The 17,344-nt window shown below is 45.8% G+C and overlaps 1 protein-coding gene across 3 annotated transcripts in view; it reads left to right on the forward strand.

Moving 5' to 3' along the window:
• The window catches only part of ttll5 (tubulin tyrosine ligase-like family, member 5), a 431,390-nt gene that overhangs the window by 166,518 nt on the left and 247,528 nt on the right, over nt 1-17,344 (forward strand). For all 3 annotated transcript variants that reach the window (XM_067992117.1, XM_067992118.1, XM_067992119.1), the window contains 2 exons: nt 6,259-6,675; nt 16,426-16,616. In XM_067992117.1, the coding sequence (XP_067848218.1) occupies nt 6,259-6,675; nt 16,426-16,616 (608 nt within the window). The remainder of the gene's footprint in view (nt 1-6,258; nt 6,676-16,425; nt 16,617-17,344) is intronic.

Here is a 17,344-nt window from a genome sequence, read left to right on the forward strand (position 1 = left end):
GAAAAGTAAGGTTTGTGGACAGGCAGTGCATGCAGACATGAGACCGTTAGTAAAGTATAAATATATACAGAGCAATATACATATTGTGTTGTAATACATGTACAAGGATCCTCTTACCCAGTAACATGAAGGGAATGGGAGTGACCCTCAATAACAAATGGTTATTAAGCAACATAAATGTATTGCTGCCCTTCTGTCTCGCTCTCTCTCTGTCTGTGTCATTCTTTCTGTCTCTCTCTCTCTCTGTCTCGCTCTCTCTCGGGCAAGACGTGAAACAGGCATTCAAAAGGGAATTGGATAAATAACGGAAAAGGAGAAACTTGCAGGGGAAAGAGCTGGGGAGTGGTACTTTTTTTTTATTCGGGATGTGGGCGTCGCTGGCAAGGCCAGTATTTATTGCCCATCCCTAATTTCCCCTTGAGAAGGTGGTGGTGAGCTGCCTTCTTGAACCGCTGCAGTCCGTGTGGTGAAGGTTCTCCCACAGTGCTGTTAGGAAGGAAGTTCCAGGATTTTGACCCACCGACAATGAAGGAACGGCGATATATTTCCAAGTCGGGATGGTGTGTGACTTGGAGGGGAACGTGCAGGTGGTGGTGTTCCCATGTGCCTGCTGCTCTTGTCCTTCTAGGTGGTAGAGGTCGCGGGTTTGGGAGGTGCTGTCGAAGAAGCCTTGGCGAGTTGCTGCAGTGCATCCGGTGGATGGTACACACTGCAGCTATGGTGCGCCAGTGGTGAAGGGAGTGAATGTTTAGGGTGGTGGATGGGGTGTCAATCAAGCGGGCTGCTTTGTCCTGGATGGTGTGGAGCTACTTGAGTGTTGTTGGAACTGCACTTATCCAGGCAAGTGGAGATTATTCCATCACACTCCTGACTTGTGCCTTGTACATGGTGGAAAGGCTATGGGGAGTCAGGAGGTGAGTCACTTGCCACAGAATACCCAGCCTCTGACCTGCTCTTGTAGCCACAGTATTTATGTGGCTGATCTAGTTAAGTTTCTGGTCAATGGTGACTCCCAGGATGTTGATGGTGGGGGATTTAGCGATGGTAATGCTGCTGAATGTCAAGGGGAGGTGGTTAGACTCTCTCTTGTTGGAGATGGTCATTGCCTGGCACTTATCTGGCGCGAATGTTACTTGCCACTTATGAGCCCAAGCCTGGATGTTGTCCAGGTCTTGCTGCATGCGGGCTCGGACTGCTTCATTATCTAAGGGGTTGCGAATGGAACGGAACACTGTGCAATCATCAGTGAACATCCCCATTCTGAGCTTATGGTGGAGGGAAGGTCATTGATGAAGTAGCTGAAGATGATTGGGCCTAGGACACTGCCCCGAGGAACTCCTGCAGCAATGAGATGATTGGCCTCCAACAACCAGTACCATCTTCCTTTGTGCTAGGTATGACTCCAGCCACTGGAGAGTTTTCCCCCGATTCCCATTGACTTCAATTTTACTAGGGCTCCTTGGTGCCACACTCGGACAAATGCTGCTTTGATGTCAAGGGCAGTCACTCTCACCTCACCTCTGGAATTCAGCTCTTTTGTCCATGTTTGGACCAAGGCTGTAATGAGGTCTGGAGCCGAGTGGTCCTGGCGGAACCCAAACTGAGCATCAGTGAGCAGGTTATTGGTGAGTAAGTGCCGCTTGATAGCACTGTTGACGACACCTTCCATCACTCTGCTGATGATTGAGAGCAGACTGATGGCGCGGTAATTGGCTGGATTGAATTTGTCCTGCTTTTTGTGGACAGGACATACCTGGGCAATTTTCCACATTGTCTGGTAGATGCCAGTGTTGTAGCTGTACTGGAACAATTTGGCTAGAGGCGCGGCTAGTCCTGGAGCACAAGTCTTCAGCACTACAGCCGGGATGTTGTCGGGGCCCATAGCCTTTGCTGTATCCAGTGCACTCAGCTGTTTCTTGATATCACGTGGAGTGAATCGAATTGGCTGAAGCCTGGCTTCTATGATGGTGAGGATATCGGGAGGAGGCCGAGATGGATCATCCACTCGGCACTTCTGTCTGAAGATGGTTGCAAATGCTTCAGCCTTGTCTTTTGCACTCACGTGCTGGACTCCGCCATCATTGAGGAGCCTCCTCCTCCCGTTAGTTGTTTGATTGTCCACCACCATTCACGACTGGATGTGGCAGGACTGCAGAGCTTTGATCTGATCCGTTGGTTGTGGAATCGCTTAGCTCTGTCTATAGCATGTTGCTTCCGCTGTTTAGCATGCATGTAGTCCTGAGTTGTAGCTTCACCAGGTTGGCACCTCATTTTTAGGTATGCCTGGTTCTGCTCCTGGCATGCTCTTCTACACTCCTCATTGAACCAGGTTGATCCCCTGGCTTGTTGGTAATGGTAGAGTGAGGAATATGCCGGGTCATGACGTTACAGATTGTGCTGGAATACATTCTACTGCTGCTGATGGCCCACAGTGCCTCATGGATGCCCAGTTTTGAGCTGCTAGATCTGTTCTGAATCTATGCCATTTAACACGGTGGTAGTGCCACATAACACGTTGGATGGTGTCCTCAGTGCAAAGATGGGACTTTGTCTCCACGAGGACTGTGCTGTGGTCACTTCTACCAATACTGTCATGGACAGATGCATCTGCGACAGGTAGATTGGTGAGGACGAGATCAAGTAGGTTTTTCCCTCGTGTTGGTTCGCTCACCATCTGCCGCAGGCCCAGTCTGGCAACAATGTCCTTCAGGACTCGGCCAGCTCAGTCAGTGGAGGTGCTACCGAGCCACTCTTGGTGATGGACATTGAAGTCCCCCATCCAGAATACATTCTGTGCCCTTGCTACCCTCAGTGCTTCCTCCAAGTGGTGCTCAACATGGAGGAAGACTGATTCATCAGCTGAGGGAGGACGGTGGTTGATAATCAGCAGGAGGTTTCCTTGCCCATGTTTGACCTGATGCCATGAGATTTTATGGGGTCCAGAGTCAATGTTGAGGACTCCCAGGGCCACTCCCTCCTGACTGTATATCACTGTACCGCCACCTCTGGTGGGTCTGTCCTGCCGGTGGGACAGGACATACCCAGGGATGGTGATGGAAGAGTCTGGGACATTGGCTGAAAGGTATGATTCTGAGAGTATGGCTATGTCAGGCTGTTGCTTGACTAGTCTGTGGGACAGCTCTCCCAATTTTGGCACAAGTCCCCAGATGTTAGTGAGGAGGACTTTGCAGGGTCGACTAGGCTTGGTTTGCCTTTGTTGTGTCCGGTGCCTAGTGGTCCGATGCCGGGTGGTCCGTCCGGTTTTATTCTTATTATGACTTTTTTTAGCGAGATTTTACAACTGAGTGGCTTGCTAGGCCATTTCAGAGGGCAATTAAGAATCAACCACATTGCTGTGGGTCTGGAATCACGTATAGGCCAGACCGGGTAAGGACGGCAGGTTTCCTTCCCTAAAGGCCATAAATGAACCAGATGGGTTTTTACTACAATCTGGTAGTTTCATGATCAATTGGAAAGCTCTGTCAAAGAGCCCACACAGACATGATGGGCTGAATGGTCTCCTTCTGTGTTGTATGATTCTGATTCTGATTCTGCACTGAAAAACAATGTGCTTCATTTACAAAGAACGTACAGCACAGGAACAGGACATTCGGCCCAACTGGTCAATGCCGGTGTTTATGCTCCACATGAACCTCCTCCCACCCTTCTTCATCTCACCCTATCAACATCTCCTTCTATTCCTTTTCTTCCTCATGTTTTTATCGAGCTTCCCCTTAAATACATCTATGCTATTTGCCTCAACTACTCCTTGTGGTAGTGAGTTCCACATTCTCACCACTCTCTGGGTAAAGAAGTTTCTCCTGAATTCCCGATTGGATTTATTAGTGACTATTTTATATTTATGGCCCCTAGTTCTGGTCTCCCCCACAAGTGGAAACACCTTCTCTATGTCTACCCTATCAAACCCTTTCATAATCTTAAAGACCTCTGTCAGGTCACCTCTCAGTCTTCTCTTTTCTAGAGAAAAGAGCCCCAGCCTGCTCAATCTTTCCTGATAGGTATAACCTCTCAGTTCTGGTATCATCCTAATAAATCTTTTTTGCATCTTCTCCAATGCCTCTGTATCCTTTTCATAATATGGAGACCAGAACTGTTCACAGTACTCCAAGTGTGGTCTAACCAAGGTTCTATACAAGTTTATCGTAATTTCTCTGCTTTTCAATTCTATCCCTCTAGAAATGAACCCCAGTGCTTGGTTTGCTTTCTTCTGGCCTTATTAATCTGTGTCGCTACTTTTAGTTATTTGTGTATCTGTACCCCCAGAGCCCTCTGCTCCTCTACCCCGTTTAGATTCTTATTTTCCAAGCAAAATGTGGCCTCCTTATTCTTCGTACCAAAATGCACCACCTCAGACTTATCTATATTGAAATTCATTTGCCAATTACACACCCATTCTGCAAGAGGACAAGTATGACCCATCCAGCATGAGCATCGTAACCAATGCATCCTGTACTACTAACTGTCTTGCACCTCTTGCTAAAGTCATGGAGGACAACCGTTTATTAATGTCTTCTTGTATTTTGTCGCGGTCCTCCTCGGTATTAACTACGTCTCCCAATTTGTTGTTGTTCCCAAATTTTGAAATTGTATTTCCGATTCCCGAGTCCAAATCGTTGATGTATATGGTGAACATTTTCCATGGAACCTACGCTTCCTGTCGGCACATCGCATTGTACTCCTGACCTAATGTCACAGGAACATAGGAGCAGGAGGAGGTCATTCAGCCCTTCGAGCCTGTTCCTCCAGTCAGTGAGATCATGGCTGGTCTGAATCTTAACTCCATTTACCCTCCTTGGTTCCATGACCCTTAATACCCTTACCTGACAAAAATCTATCAATCACAGTTTTGAAATTTTCAATTGACCCCTGGCCTCAACAGCTTTCCGGGGGAGAGAGTTCCAGATTTCTACTCCCCTTTGTGTGAAGAAGTGCTTCCTGACATCAAGGCTGAGAGCGAACGGCCTAGCTCTAATTTTAAGATCATGCCCCCTTGTTCTGGATTCCCCCATCAGAGGATATAGTTTCTCTCTATCTACCCTATCAAATCATTTTGATCGTCTTAAACACCTCAATTAGATCACCCCTTAATCTTCTAAACTCAAGGGAATACAAGCCTAGTCTATGCAACCTGTTCTCAGCTATTTACAATCTATATTAATGATTTAAATGAAGGGACCGAGTGTAATGTATCCAAGTTTGCTGACGATACAAAGCTAGGTGGGAAAGTAAGCTGTGAGGAGGACACAAAGAGTCTGCAAAGGGATACAGACAGGTTAAGTGAGCGGGCAAGAAGGTGGCAGATGGAGTATAATGTGGGGAAATGTGAGGTTATTCACTTTGGTAGGAAGATTAGAAAAACAGAATACTTCTTAAATGGTGAGAAACTATTAAATGTTGGTGTTTAGAGAGATTTGGGTGTCCTTGTACACGAAACACAGAAAGTTAACATGCAGGTACAGCAAGCAATTAGGAAGGCAAATGGGATGTTGGCCTTGATTGCAAGGGGGTTGGAGTACAAGAGTAAGGAAATCTTGCTACAATTAGTGAGACTTGGAGTACTGTGTGCAGTTTTGGTCTTATCTAAGGAAGAATATACTTGCCTTAGAGGCGGTGCAACGAAGGTTCACTAGATTGATTCCTGGGATGAGAGGGTTGTCCTATGAGGTGAGTTTGAGTAGAATAGGCCTATAGTCTCTGGAGTTTAGAAGAATGAGAGGTGATCTCATTGAAACATGTAAGATCATGAGGGGGCTTGACAGGGTAGATGCTGAGAGGCTACTTCCCCTGGCTGGAGAGTCTGGAACTAGGGGGCATAGTCTCAGGATTAGGGGTCGGCCATTTATGATTGAGATGAGGAGGAATTTCTTCTCTCAGAGGGTTGAAAATCTTTGGAATTCTCTACCCCAGACGGCTGTGGATGCTCAGTCATTGAATATATTCAAGGCTGAGAGCGATAGATTTTTGGACTCTAAGGGAATCAAGGGATATGGGGATCGGAAAGTGGAGTTGAGGTCGAAGATCAGCCATGATCTTATTAAATGGCGGAGCAGGCTCGAGGGACCGTACTGCCTACTCCTGCTCCTAGTTCATATTTTCTTATGATTTGACTATTAGTGTGGATTTTAAAAGATTACTGTCTGTGTAAGTCATGCTTTGTGCTGTGTTTGTTTTCACCCTCTCCCTACTTGAGGTGCCATGGTAACTGTGGCTGATCTGTCGTTCTCTCCTATTCTGCAGGACCAGCTGTGCCCAAGGAGGAAGATTTAAGTGCCTCAGATGGATCAGGTGATGGCAGGCTCTGTTTTATGGAGAGCCCCTCGATGCAGAACTCCTCCAATCAGCATGTTTACCCTCCGTACACAGCCTTAGAGCACGCCCGCAGCCTGCATCAATCCCCTTCCCCGCCCTCCTGCACCAATCCGGCACAGGATCCGGTCGCCTTGCTGAATTTCAGCAACGCTGAGGCAGTGGGCAAGACTGGCCCAGTGGCCTGCAATCCAAGCTCAGCTGCCTCTGCATCTCGTCAACCACAGCACCAGGGCAAGCTCCAGCGGCCCGGCTCCAGCAGTCTGCCCATCGCTCCAGCATCATCCTTCCAGGCCGCAGCTCAGATCTACAGCCAGAAGCTCTGCCGGCCAGCTTCTGCTACAGCGGGTGAGTGCGCGTGGACTGAAGAGGTGGCTGTGTTTCCTTTAAAGTTTGTTTCCCTGAGATGTAGATATATAAATGTGCATAAATATATACATATAAACGTAAATCTTTCTTTCTTTCCCCACTGCAGCGACCAGGTAGTGCGACAAGGCCTGCAAATATGATTGGTGGCACCTTGATAGGTATGCCCAATCAGGCTTTACTGGCTGCTGGTATCCTTCTCATGCCGCCTTCTTCCAGTGTCATGTAAAGCATGACGTGCTGCGATTGCTGTGCTCCTCAACAACTAACCAGCAGAGCAGTTAGTCAGGCCGTCAGGCGTATCTGTCCCACCATGTCTGCTGTCACAACTTAACTTGAAATAAGGGTCTGCAGTAATGGTTTTCTAAAATGAGGTATGGTCACCTCTGTGGGCAGACGCATACTGGTGGGTAGACAAGGGGCACCTCTTCTGTATCCTGACCTGCCTGGCCTCCCTTCATTTGCCCCCCTCTTTTTCTAAGCATTCTAAGCATTACGGATAGGGAATTCCCATTGGGAAGCCCATCAATGTCAGTAATACATCGAAGTTACAACGAAACTAGAGCACAGAAATAGGTCATTCAGCCCACTTGGTCTCTGCCGGTGTTTTTGCTCCACACAAGCCCCTCCCTTCCTCCTTCATCTAGCCCTATCAGGTTCCCCTTCTATCCCTTTCTCCCTCATGTGTTTATCTAGCTTCCGTTTAAACGTATCGATGCTATTCGCCTCAACTACTCCTTGTGGTAGCGAGTGCCACATTCTTACCACTCTTTTGGTAAAGAAGCTTCTCCTGAATTCCTTATTGGATTTATTAGTGACTGTTTTATATTTATGACCTCTAGTTCTGGTCTCCTCCACAAGAACCTAAGAACATAAGAGCAGGAGTAGGCCATACGGCCCCTCGAACCTCCTCCGCCATTCAATAAGATCGTGGCTAATCTTCGACCTCAACTCCACTTTCCTGCCCGATCCCCATATCCTTTGATTACCTTAGTGTCCAAATATTCATCCATCTCAGCCTTGAATATACTCAACGACTGAGCATCCACAGCCCTCTGGGGTAGAGAATTCCAAAGATTCACAGCCCTCAGTGAAGGAATTTTTCCTCATCTCGGTCCTAAATGGCCGACCCCTTATCTTGAGACTATGACCCTTAGTTCTCGACTCTCCAGCCAGGGGAAGCAACCTCTCAGCATCTACCCTGTCAAGCCCTCTAAGAATTTTGTACGTTTCAATGAGATCACCTCTCATTCTAAACTCCAGAGAGTATAGGCCCATTCTACTCAACCTCGCCTCACAGGACAATCTCTCATCCCAGGAATCAATCTAGTAAACCTTCGTTGCACCACCTCTAAGGCAAATATCCTTCCTTAGGTAAGGAGACTAAAAGTGTACACAGTACTCCAGGTGAGGTCTCACCAGAACCCTATACAATTGCAACAAGACCTCCTTACTCTTATACCCCGACCCCCTTGCAATAAAGGCCAACATACCATTTGCCTTCCTAATCGCTTGCTGTACCTGCATGTTAACTTTCCGTGATTCATATACAAGTACACCCAAATCCCTCTGACGACTGACATTTCTTAGTCTCTCACCTTTTAAAAAATATTCTGCTTTTCCATTCTTTCTGTTAGCTAAGATAGAAGCCCATGGAATCGAGGGAAAAGTATGGACTTGGTTAGGACGTTGGCTGAGTGAAAGGCGACAGAGAGTAGGGATAATGGGTAGGTACTCACATTGGCAGGATGTGACTAGTGGAATCCCGCAGGGATCTGTCTTGGGGCCTCAATTATTCACAATATTTATTAACGACTTAGATGAAGGCATAGAAAGTCTCATATCTAAGTTTGCCGATGACACAAAGCTTGGTGGCATTGTAAGCAGTGTAGATGAAAACATAAAATTACAAAGTGATATTGATAGATTAGGTGAATGGCCAAAACTGTGGCAAACGGAATTCAATGTAGACAAATGTGAGGTCATCCACTTTGGACCAAAAAAGGATAGAACAGGGTACTTTCTAAATGGTAAAAAGTTAAAAACAGTGTATGTCCAAAGGGACTTAGGGGTTCAGGTACATAGATCATTGAAGTGTCATGAACAGGTGCAGAAAATAATCAGGAAGGCAAATGGAATGTTGGCCTTTATATCTAGATGACTAGAGTACAAGGGGGCAGAAGTTATGCTGCAGCTATACAAAACCCTGGTTAGACTGCACCTGGAGTACTGTGAGCAGTTCTGGGCACCGCACCTTCGGAAGGACATATTGGCCTTGGAGGGAGTGCAGCGTAGGTTTACTAGAATGATACCCGGACTTCAAGGGTTAAGTTACGAGGAGAGATTTCACAAATTGGGGTTGTATTCTCTAGAGTTTCGAAGGTTAAGGGGTGATCTGATCGAAGTTTATAAGATATTAAGGGGAACAGATAGGGTGGAAAAAGAGAAACTATTTCCGCTGGTTGGGGATTTTACGAGTAGGGGGCACAGTCTAAAAATTAGAGCCAGACCTTTCAGGAACGAGATTAGAAAACATTTCTACACACAAAGGGTTGTGGGAGTTTGGAACTCTCTTCCGCAAACGGCAATTGATACTAGCTCAATTGCTAAATTAAAATGTGAGATAGATAGCTTTTTGGCAACCAAAGGTATTAAGGGATATGGGCCAAAGGCAGGTATATGGAGTTCGATCACAGATTAGCCATGATCTTATCAAATGGCGGAGAAGGCATGAGGGGCTGAATGGCCTACTCCTGTTCCTATGTTCCTACCAAAGTGGATAATTTCACATTTCCCCACATCATACTCCATCTGTCACGCCCACTCACTTAACCTGTCTATATCCCTTTGCAGCCTCTTTGTGTCCTCCTCACAGCTTACTTTCCCGCCTAGCTTTGTATTGTCAGCAAATTTGGATACATTGCACTCGGTCCCTTCGTCTAAGTCATTAATATAGATTGTAAATAGCTGAGGCCCAAGCACTGATTCTTGCGGCACCCCACTAGTTACAGCCTGTCAACCCGAAAATGACCCATTTATTCCTACTCTCTGTTTTCTGTCTGTTAACCAATCCTCAATCCATGCTAATATATTACCCCCCATTCCTAATCTTATGTAACAACCTCTTGTGTGGCACCTTATTGAATGCCTTTTGAAAATCCAAATATACGACATCCACCGGTTCCCCTTTATCTACCCTGCTAGTTACATCCTCAAAAAACTAACAGATTTGTCAACACGATTTCACTTTCATAAAACTGTGTTGACTCTGTGTAATCATATTATGATTTTCTAAGTGCCCTGTTACTACGTCCTTAATGATAGATTCTAGCATTTTCCCTCTCACTGATGTCAGGATAACTGGCCTATAGTTAGTTCCCTGTTTTCTCTCTCCCTCCTTTCTTGAATAGCGAGGTTACATTTGCTACCTTCCAATTCATGGGGACTGTTCTAGAATCTAGGGGATTCTGGAAGATCAAAACCAATGCATCCACTATCTCTGCAGCCACCTCTTTGAAAACCCTAGGATATAGACCATCAGGCCCAGGGGATTTATGCGGTTTTAGTCCCATTAATTTCTCCAGTACCTCTTCTTTACTAATCTAAATTATTTGAAGTTCCTTCTTCTCATTAGACCCTTGGTTCCCCACTATTTCTGATAGTCATAGAATCATAGAAATCTACGGCACAAAAGGAGGCCATCCCGCCCATCGTGTCTGTGCCGGTCGAAAAAGGGCTATCCAGCCTAATCCCATTTTCCAGCTCTTGGTCTGTAGCCTTGTAGGTTACAGCACTTCAGATGCACATCCAGGTACTTTTTAAATGAGTTGAGGGTTTCTGCCTCTCCCACCCTTTCAGGCAGTGAGTTCCAGACCCCCACCACCCTCTGGGTGAAAAGATTTTCTCCTCAACTCCCCTCTAATCCTTCGACCAATTACTTAAAATCTATGCCCCTTGGTTATTGACCTCTCTGCTAAGGGAAATAGGTCCTTCCTATCCACCCTATCTAGGCCCCTCAATTAAATCTCCCCTCAGCTGCCTCTGCTCCAAAGAAAGCAACCTCAGCCTATCCAATCTTTCCTCATAGCTAAAATTCTCCAGTCCTGGCAACATCCTCGTAAATCTCCTCTGTACCCTCTCCAGTGCAATCACATCTTTCCTGTAATGTGGTGACCAGAACTGTGTGCAGTACTCAAGCTGTGGTCTAACTAGTGTTTTATACAGTTTCAGCATAACCTCCCTGATCTTATATTCTATGCCTTGGCTAATAAAGGAAAGTATCCCATATACATTCTTAACCACCTTATCTACCTGTCCTGCTACCTTCAGGGATCTGTAGACATGCACTCCAAGGTCCTTCTGTTCCTCTACACCTCTCAGTATCCTCCCATTTATTGTGTATTCACTTGCCTTGTTTGCCCTCCCCAAATGCATTACCTCACACTTCTCCAGATTGAATTCCATTTGCCACTTTTCTGCCCACCTGACCAGTCCGTTGATATCTTCCTGTAGTTTACAGCTTTCCTCCTCACTATCAACCACATGGCCAATTTTTGTATCATCTGCAAACTTCTTAATCACACCCCCTACATTTAAGTCTAAATCATTGATATATACTACAAAAAGCAATGGACCCAGTACAGAGCCCTGCGGAACCCCACTAGAAACAGCCTTCTAGTCACAAAAATACCCGTCGACCATTACCGTTAGCTTCCTGCCACTGAGCCAATTTTGGATCCAACTTGCCACTTTCTCTTCAGGGCTGGAGAGGAACTTGGAGTTGGGGGGTGGGGGAGGATCCAGTTGTCGTGGTCCATGTCGGTACCAATGACATAGGTAGGACATACTAACATACGAATTAAGAGCAGGAGTAGGCCATTTGGCCTCTCGAGCCTGCTCTGCCATTTGATAATATCATGGCTGATCTGATTGTGACCTCAACCCTACTTTCCCATCTACCTACTGTAACCTTTGACTCCCTTGTTAATCAGGAATCTATCTAACTCAGCCTTAAAAATATTCAATGACCCTGCCTCCACCGCTCTCTGGGGAAGGGAGTTCCACAGACTCACGACCCTCTGAGAGAAAAAAATTCTCCTCATCTCCGTCTTAAATGGGAGACCCCTTATTTTTAAACTGTCGCCCCCAGTTCTAGTCTCTCCCACAAGGGGAAAAATATCCTCTCAGCATCTACCCCTTCTAGTCCCCTCAGGATCTTATATATTTCAATAAGATCACCTCTCATTCTTCTAAACTCCAGTGTATACAGGCCCAACTTGTCCAATCTTTCCTCATAAGATAATCCCCTCATCCCAGGAATCAGTCGAGTGAACCTTCTCTGAACCGCCCAAAACCAATTATGTCCTTTCTTAATAAGGAGACCAAAACTGCACACAGTATTCTAGATGTGGTCTCACCAATGCCCTGTACAACTGTAGCAAAACATCTCTACTTTTATATCCCATTCCCCTTGCAATAAATGACAACATTCCATTTGCCTTCCTAATCACTTGCTGTACCTGCACACTAACTTTTTGTGATTCATGTACTAGGACACCCAGATCCCTCTGTACCTCAGAGTTCTGTAATCTCTCTCTATTTAAATAATATACTGCTTTTCCATTCCTACTGTCAAAGTGGACAAGTTCACATTTTCCCACATTATACTCCATCTGCCAAATTTTTGCCCACTCACTTAACCTATCTATATCCCTTTGCAGACTCTTTATGTCCTCTTCATAACTTACTTTCCTATCTCCCTTTGTGTCATCAGCAAATTTAGCAACCATACATTCGGTCCCTTCATCCAAGTCATTGATATAGATTGTAAATAGTTGAGGCCCCAGCACTGATCCCTGTGGCACTCCACTCGTTACATCTTGCCAACCTGAAAATGACCCATTTATGCCTACTCTCTTTTTCCTGTTAGCTAACCAATCCTTTATCCATGCTAATATGTTACCCCCTACACCGTGAGCTCTGTAGTAGCCTTTGATGTGGCACCTTGTCAAATGCCTTCTGGAAATCCAAGTCCACCACATCCACAGGATCCCCTTTATCCACGTTGCTTGTTACTTCCTCAAAGAACTCTAATAAATTGGTCAAACATGATTTCCCTTTCACAAAGCCGTGTTGACTCTGCCTGATTGCATTGAGATTTTCTAAGTGCCCTGCTATAACCTCCTTAATAATAGATTCTAGCATTTTCCTTATGACAGATGTTAAACTAACCGGCCTGTAATTTCCTGCTTTCTGTCTCCCTCCTTTCTTGAATAGAGGAATTACATTCGCTATTTTCCAATCTGATGGGACCCTTCCAGAATCTAGGGAATTTTGGAAGATTAATACCAATGCATCTACTATCTCTGCAGCCACTTCTTTTAAGACCCTAGGGTGAGGTCCATTAGGACCTGGGGACTTGTCAGCTTTTAGATCTAGTAATTTTTTCAAAACCCTTTCCCTGGTGATTATAAATGATTTAAGTTCCTCCCTTTCACCTCTTGATTCACAATTATTTCTGGCATGTTATTTGTATCCTGAACAGTGAAGATGGACGCAAAATATCTGTTCAATTCATCCGCCATTTCCTTATTCTCCATTATTAATTCCCAAGACTCACTCTCCAGAGGACCAACACTCACTTTACTTACACTTTTCCTTTTTAAATACCTTTAAATAAGAGTAGAAACTCTTACTATCTGTTTTTATATTTCTAGCTAGCTTTCTCTCGCACTCTAATTTCTCCCTCCTTATTATTCTTTGAGTCATTCTTTGCTGTTTTTTATATTCTGACCAATCTTCTGACCTGCCACTAATCTTCGCAGAATTGTATGCTTTACAGGACTAAGAAAGAGGTTCTGCTAAGGGAGTTTGAGCAGCTAGGGACTAAATTAAAAAGCAGAACCACAAAGGGAAAAATCTCCAGATTGGCACAGGGTAAATCAGATCAGAGCGATGAATGCATAGCTCAAAGACTGGTGTGGGAGAAGTGGGTTTCGATTCATGGGGTACTGGCACCAGTACTGGGGAAAGAGAGAGCTGTTCCATTGGAACGGGCTTCACCTGAACCATACTGGGACCAGTGTTCTGGTGAACCGAATAACTAGGGCGGTAGAGAATTAGGGACTGTTTCTTAGACCAATACGTTGGGGAACCAGGGCCATTTTGAATCTGAAATGAAACTGCGAAGATTAACCCTTTTGAGTACTGAATGTCTTTTGGAACTTGCACGTTTGTTACCTGGATGAAGGAAGAGAGTGTCTTGTGGACAAATTTGCTGATGATACAAAGATAGGTGGAAAAGCAAGTTACAAGGAGGTCACAAAGTGTCTGTAAAGGGCTATTGACAGCTTAAGAGAATGGGCAAAAATTTGGCAGATGGAATAAAATGTGGGAAAATGTGAAGTCGTCCACTTTGGGAGGAAAAATAAAAAAGCAAAATATTATTTGAATGGAGAAATACTACAAAATGCTGCAGTACAGAGGGATCTGGGTGTCCTCGTACATGAAACACAAAAAGTCAATATACAGGTGCAGCAGGTAATCCGGAAGGCAAAGGGAATATTGGCCTTTATTTTTAGGGGGACAGAGTATAAAAGCAGAGCAGTCATGCTACCACTCTACAGGGTGTTGGTGACACTGCATACAGTTCTGGTGCTCTTATTTAAGGAAGCATATACTTGCATTAGGGGCACAGTCTAAAAATTAGAGTCAGACCTTTCAGGAGTGAGATTAGAAAACATTTCTACACACAAAGGGTGGTAGAAGTTTGGAACTCTCTTCTGCAAACGGCAATTGATACTAGCTCAATTGCTAAATTTAAATCTGAGATAGATAGCTTTTTGGCAACCAAAGGTATTAAGGGATATGGGCCAAAGGCAGGTATATGGAGTTGGATCCCAGATCAGCCATGATCTTATCAAATAGCGGAGCAGGCACGAGGGGCTGAATGGCCTACTCCTGTTCCTATGTTCCTAGTTCAGAGAAGATTCACTGGGTTCTTTCTGGGTATGGAAGGGTTGTCTTATGAGGAAAGATTGAACAGGTTGGGTCTATATTCATTGGAGTTCAGAAAATGAGAGGAGATCTTATTGAAACATATAAGATTCTGAGGGGACTCGATAGGGTGGATACTTAGTGGATGTTACCGCTCGTGGGGAATCTAAAACTAGGGGGCATAGTCTCAGAATAAGGGTTTGCCCATTTAAGACGGAAATGAGGAGGAATTTCTTCTCCCAGAGGATCATTTTCTCTACTTCTACCCTAGCAAAGCCTTTCATCATCTTACGTCTGTCAGGTCACCTCTAAGCCTTCTTTTTTCGAGTGAAAAGAGCCCTCTCCTGTTCAGCCTTTCCTGATAAGTATATCCTCTCAGTTCTGGTATCATCCTGGTGAATCTTTATTGCACCCTCTTCAATGCCTGTACATCCTTTCTATAGTATGGAGTAATGGTAGTGGAGGCAACATTTAAAAAATTATTTCTATAATTGGCACAAGAACCAAAATTATGTGAGGCAAATCTCCCACGCAAAAATCAACTAAGAGATACAGTCCTCAAAACTGCGGCATTGCTCTTCTTACTAGCTCCTTAAACTTGCTATTGTGTTCTCCTCAGCACCTAGCAGCCCTGGAAGTGACACAAACCTGTAGAATAGGCTGAAAAAAGACACGGGAGGTATCGTAGCAGCACCCCCGTGTCATTAGTATATGATATTGAACGTCCCACCTTCAACAGCCCCCACCTCCGGGAGATGGCCATTAAGTGAAAAAGGGGTGGAGTCTTGGCATTACAGGTCTCCACCACTTGTTCTGATCCGCAAAGCCCGCGTGCATCAGACCGGATAGGTGTCCCCATAGAGAGGTCCACTCCCGCGCTACTGTCAGTGCCTGCCTTGACTGGCCGCTGGGAGTTGTGCAGCCGTGACCTGCGGACGACCCCCACTCTCATTGCTGCACCTTCCTCCTGTGGGTAAAAGACAGGACTTGCACTTGTACATCTTCAGAATGCCCCCGAGCACCCCTTTGAATGCCCCCTGTTAAGCCAAGCAGAGCTGGAGACGTGCTAAGTCCCGTTCACCCATCACCCGTGTGCTCGCTGCTACATTGGCTCCCAGTCCGGCAACACCTCGATTTTAAAATTCTCATCCTTGCTTTCATATCGCTCCATCCCCTTGCCCCCTCTCTATCTCTCTTACCTCCTCCAGCCCTACAAACCACTGAGATCTCTGCGTTCCTCCAATTGCAGCCTCTTGCGCATCCCCGATTTCCATTGCTTCACCATTGGCGGCTGTGTCTTCAGCTGCCTAGGCCCTAATCTCTGGAATTCCCACCCTAAACCTCTCTGTCTCTCTCCTCCTTTAAGATGCTCCTTAAAACCTACCTGTTGACCAAGCTTTTGGCCACCTGTGCTAATATCTCTTTATGAAGCTCGGTGTCAGATTTTTGTTTGATTCCGCTCCTGTGAAGTGCCTTGGGACGTTTTACTACCTTAAAGGCGCTGTATAAAGGAAGGGACTGGGCGGTGTTTGCGCCTCCTGCTGTCAGTCTGTTGACGATCTAGTGAGACTTTTTTTCATTGAAAGGCCACGGATTGGAGAAAGTGCAGCATGGATGGTCGTACCACGAGGTGTGGTGTGGGAATCTCCTGAGTTTGGGCACTGGCCTCACTACACAATGCAATCCGGTGACTTCCAGCGTGGATGATTCACACTGTGACTCTGCCCTTCTCCCCAGGATCGGGCGCGCGATGCCCCCACCGGCAGCGTCCGGGCACGGCCGGCGTGTTTGGGGGAGGCGATCTTCGGCCCACTCAGTATGAGGACTTGAACCATGAAGCCATCACCATCGTGCTGCAGCGTCTGGCAGCGAAGCAGGCAGCTCGACAGTACTCCTCATCCAGTCACCTCACCCTCCTGACACAGCATGTGAGTAATACCGGTCCTCCGCCCACTGCTTCATTAGTGCAACAACAAAACGAATAGAGCATTGTCCGAGCTCTTGCCTCACCGCACCACACAGTCAAACAGATTTTCAGGTAAAGTTTAAGTGAGTCGCTTGAACTGACAAACACAGCAGTGCAATTCTGGTTTCGGTCTATCCAGACTTGGGTTGTGTGTGGAGAGAGCATTCTGAACTGTTTAACACTGGGGTACAGTACTGGTGAGTACAGGTCTGTCACTATAACACTGGGGTACAGTACTGGTGAGTACAGGTCTGTCACTGTATAACACTGGGGTACAGTACTGGTGAGTACAGGTCTGTCACTGTATAACACTGGGGTACAGTACTGGTGAGTACAGGTCTGTCACTGTATAACACTGGGGTACAGTACTGGTGTGCGAGGACACCCAAGTCTCCCTGAAATGTTGGTGTCCAGAGAGACTTGGGTGTCCTCGTACAAGAAACACAAAAAGTTAGTATGCAGGTACAGCAGGCAATTAGGAAAGCAAATAGTATGTTGGCCTTTATTGCAAGGGGGTTGGAGTATAAGAGTAAGGAAGTCTTATTACAGTTGTTCAGAGCTTTACTGAGTACTGTGTAGAGTTTTGGTCTCCTTATCCAAGGACGAATATACTTGCCTTAGAGGCGGCACAACGAAGGTTCACTAGATTAATTCCTGGGATTAGAGAGTTGTCCTATGAGGCGGGGTTGA

The sequence above is a fragment of the Heptranchias perlo genome, chromosome 10, assembly GCF_035084215.1.
Source record: "Heptranchias perlo isolate sHepPer1 chromosome 10, sHepPer1.hap1, whole genome shotgun sequence".
Lineage (NCBI taxonomy): Eukaryota > Metazoa > Chordata > Chondrichthyes > Hexanchiformes > Hexanchidae > Heptranchias > Heptranchias perlo.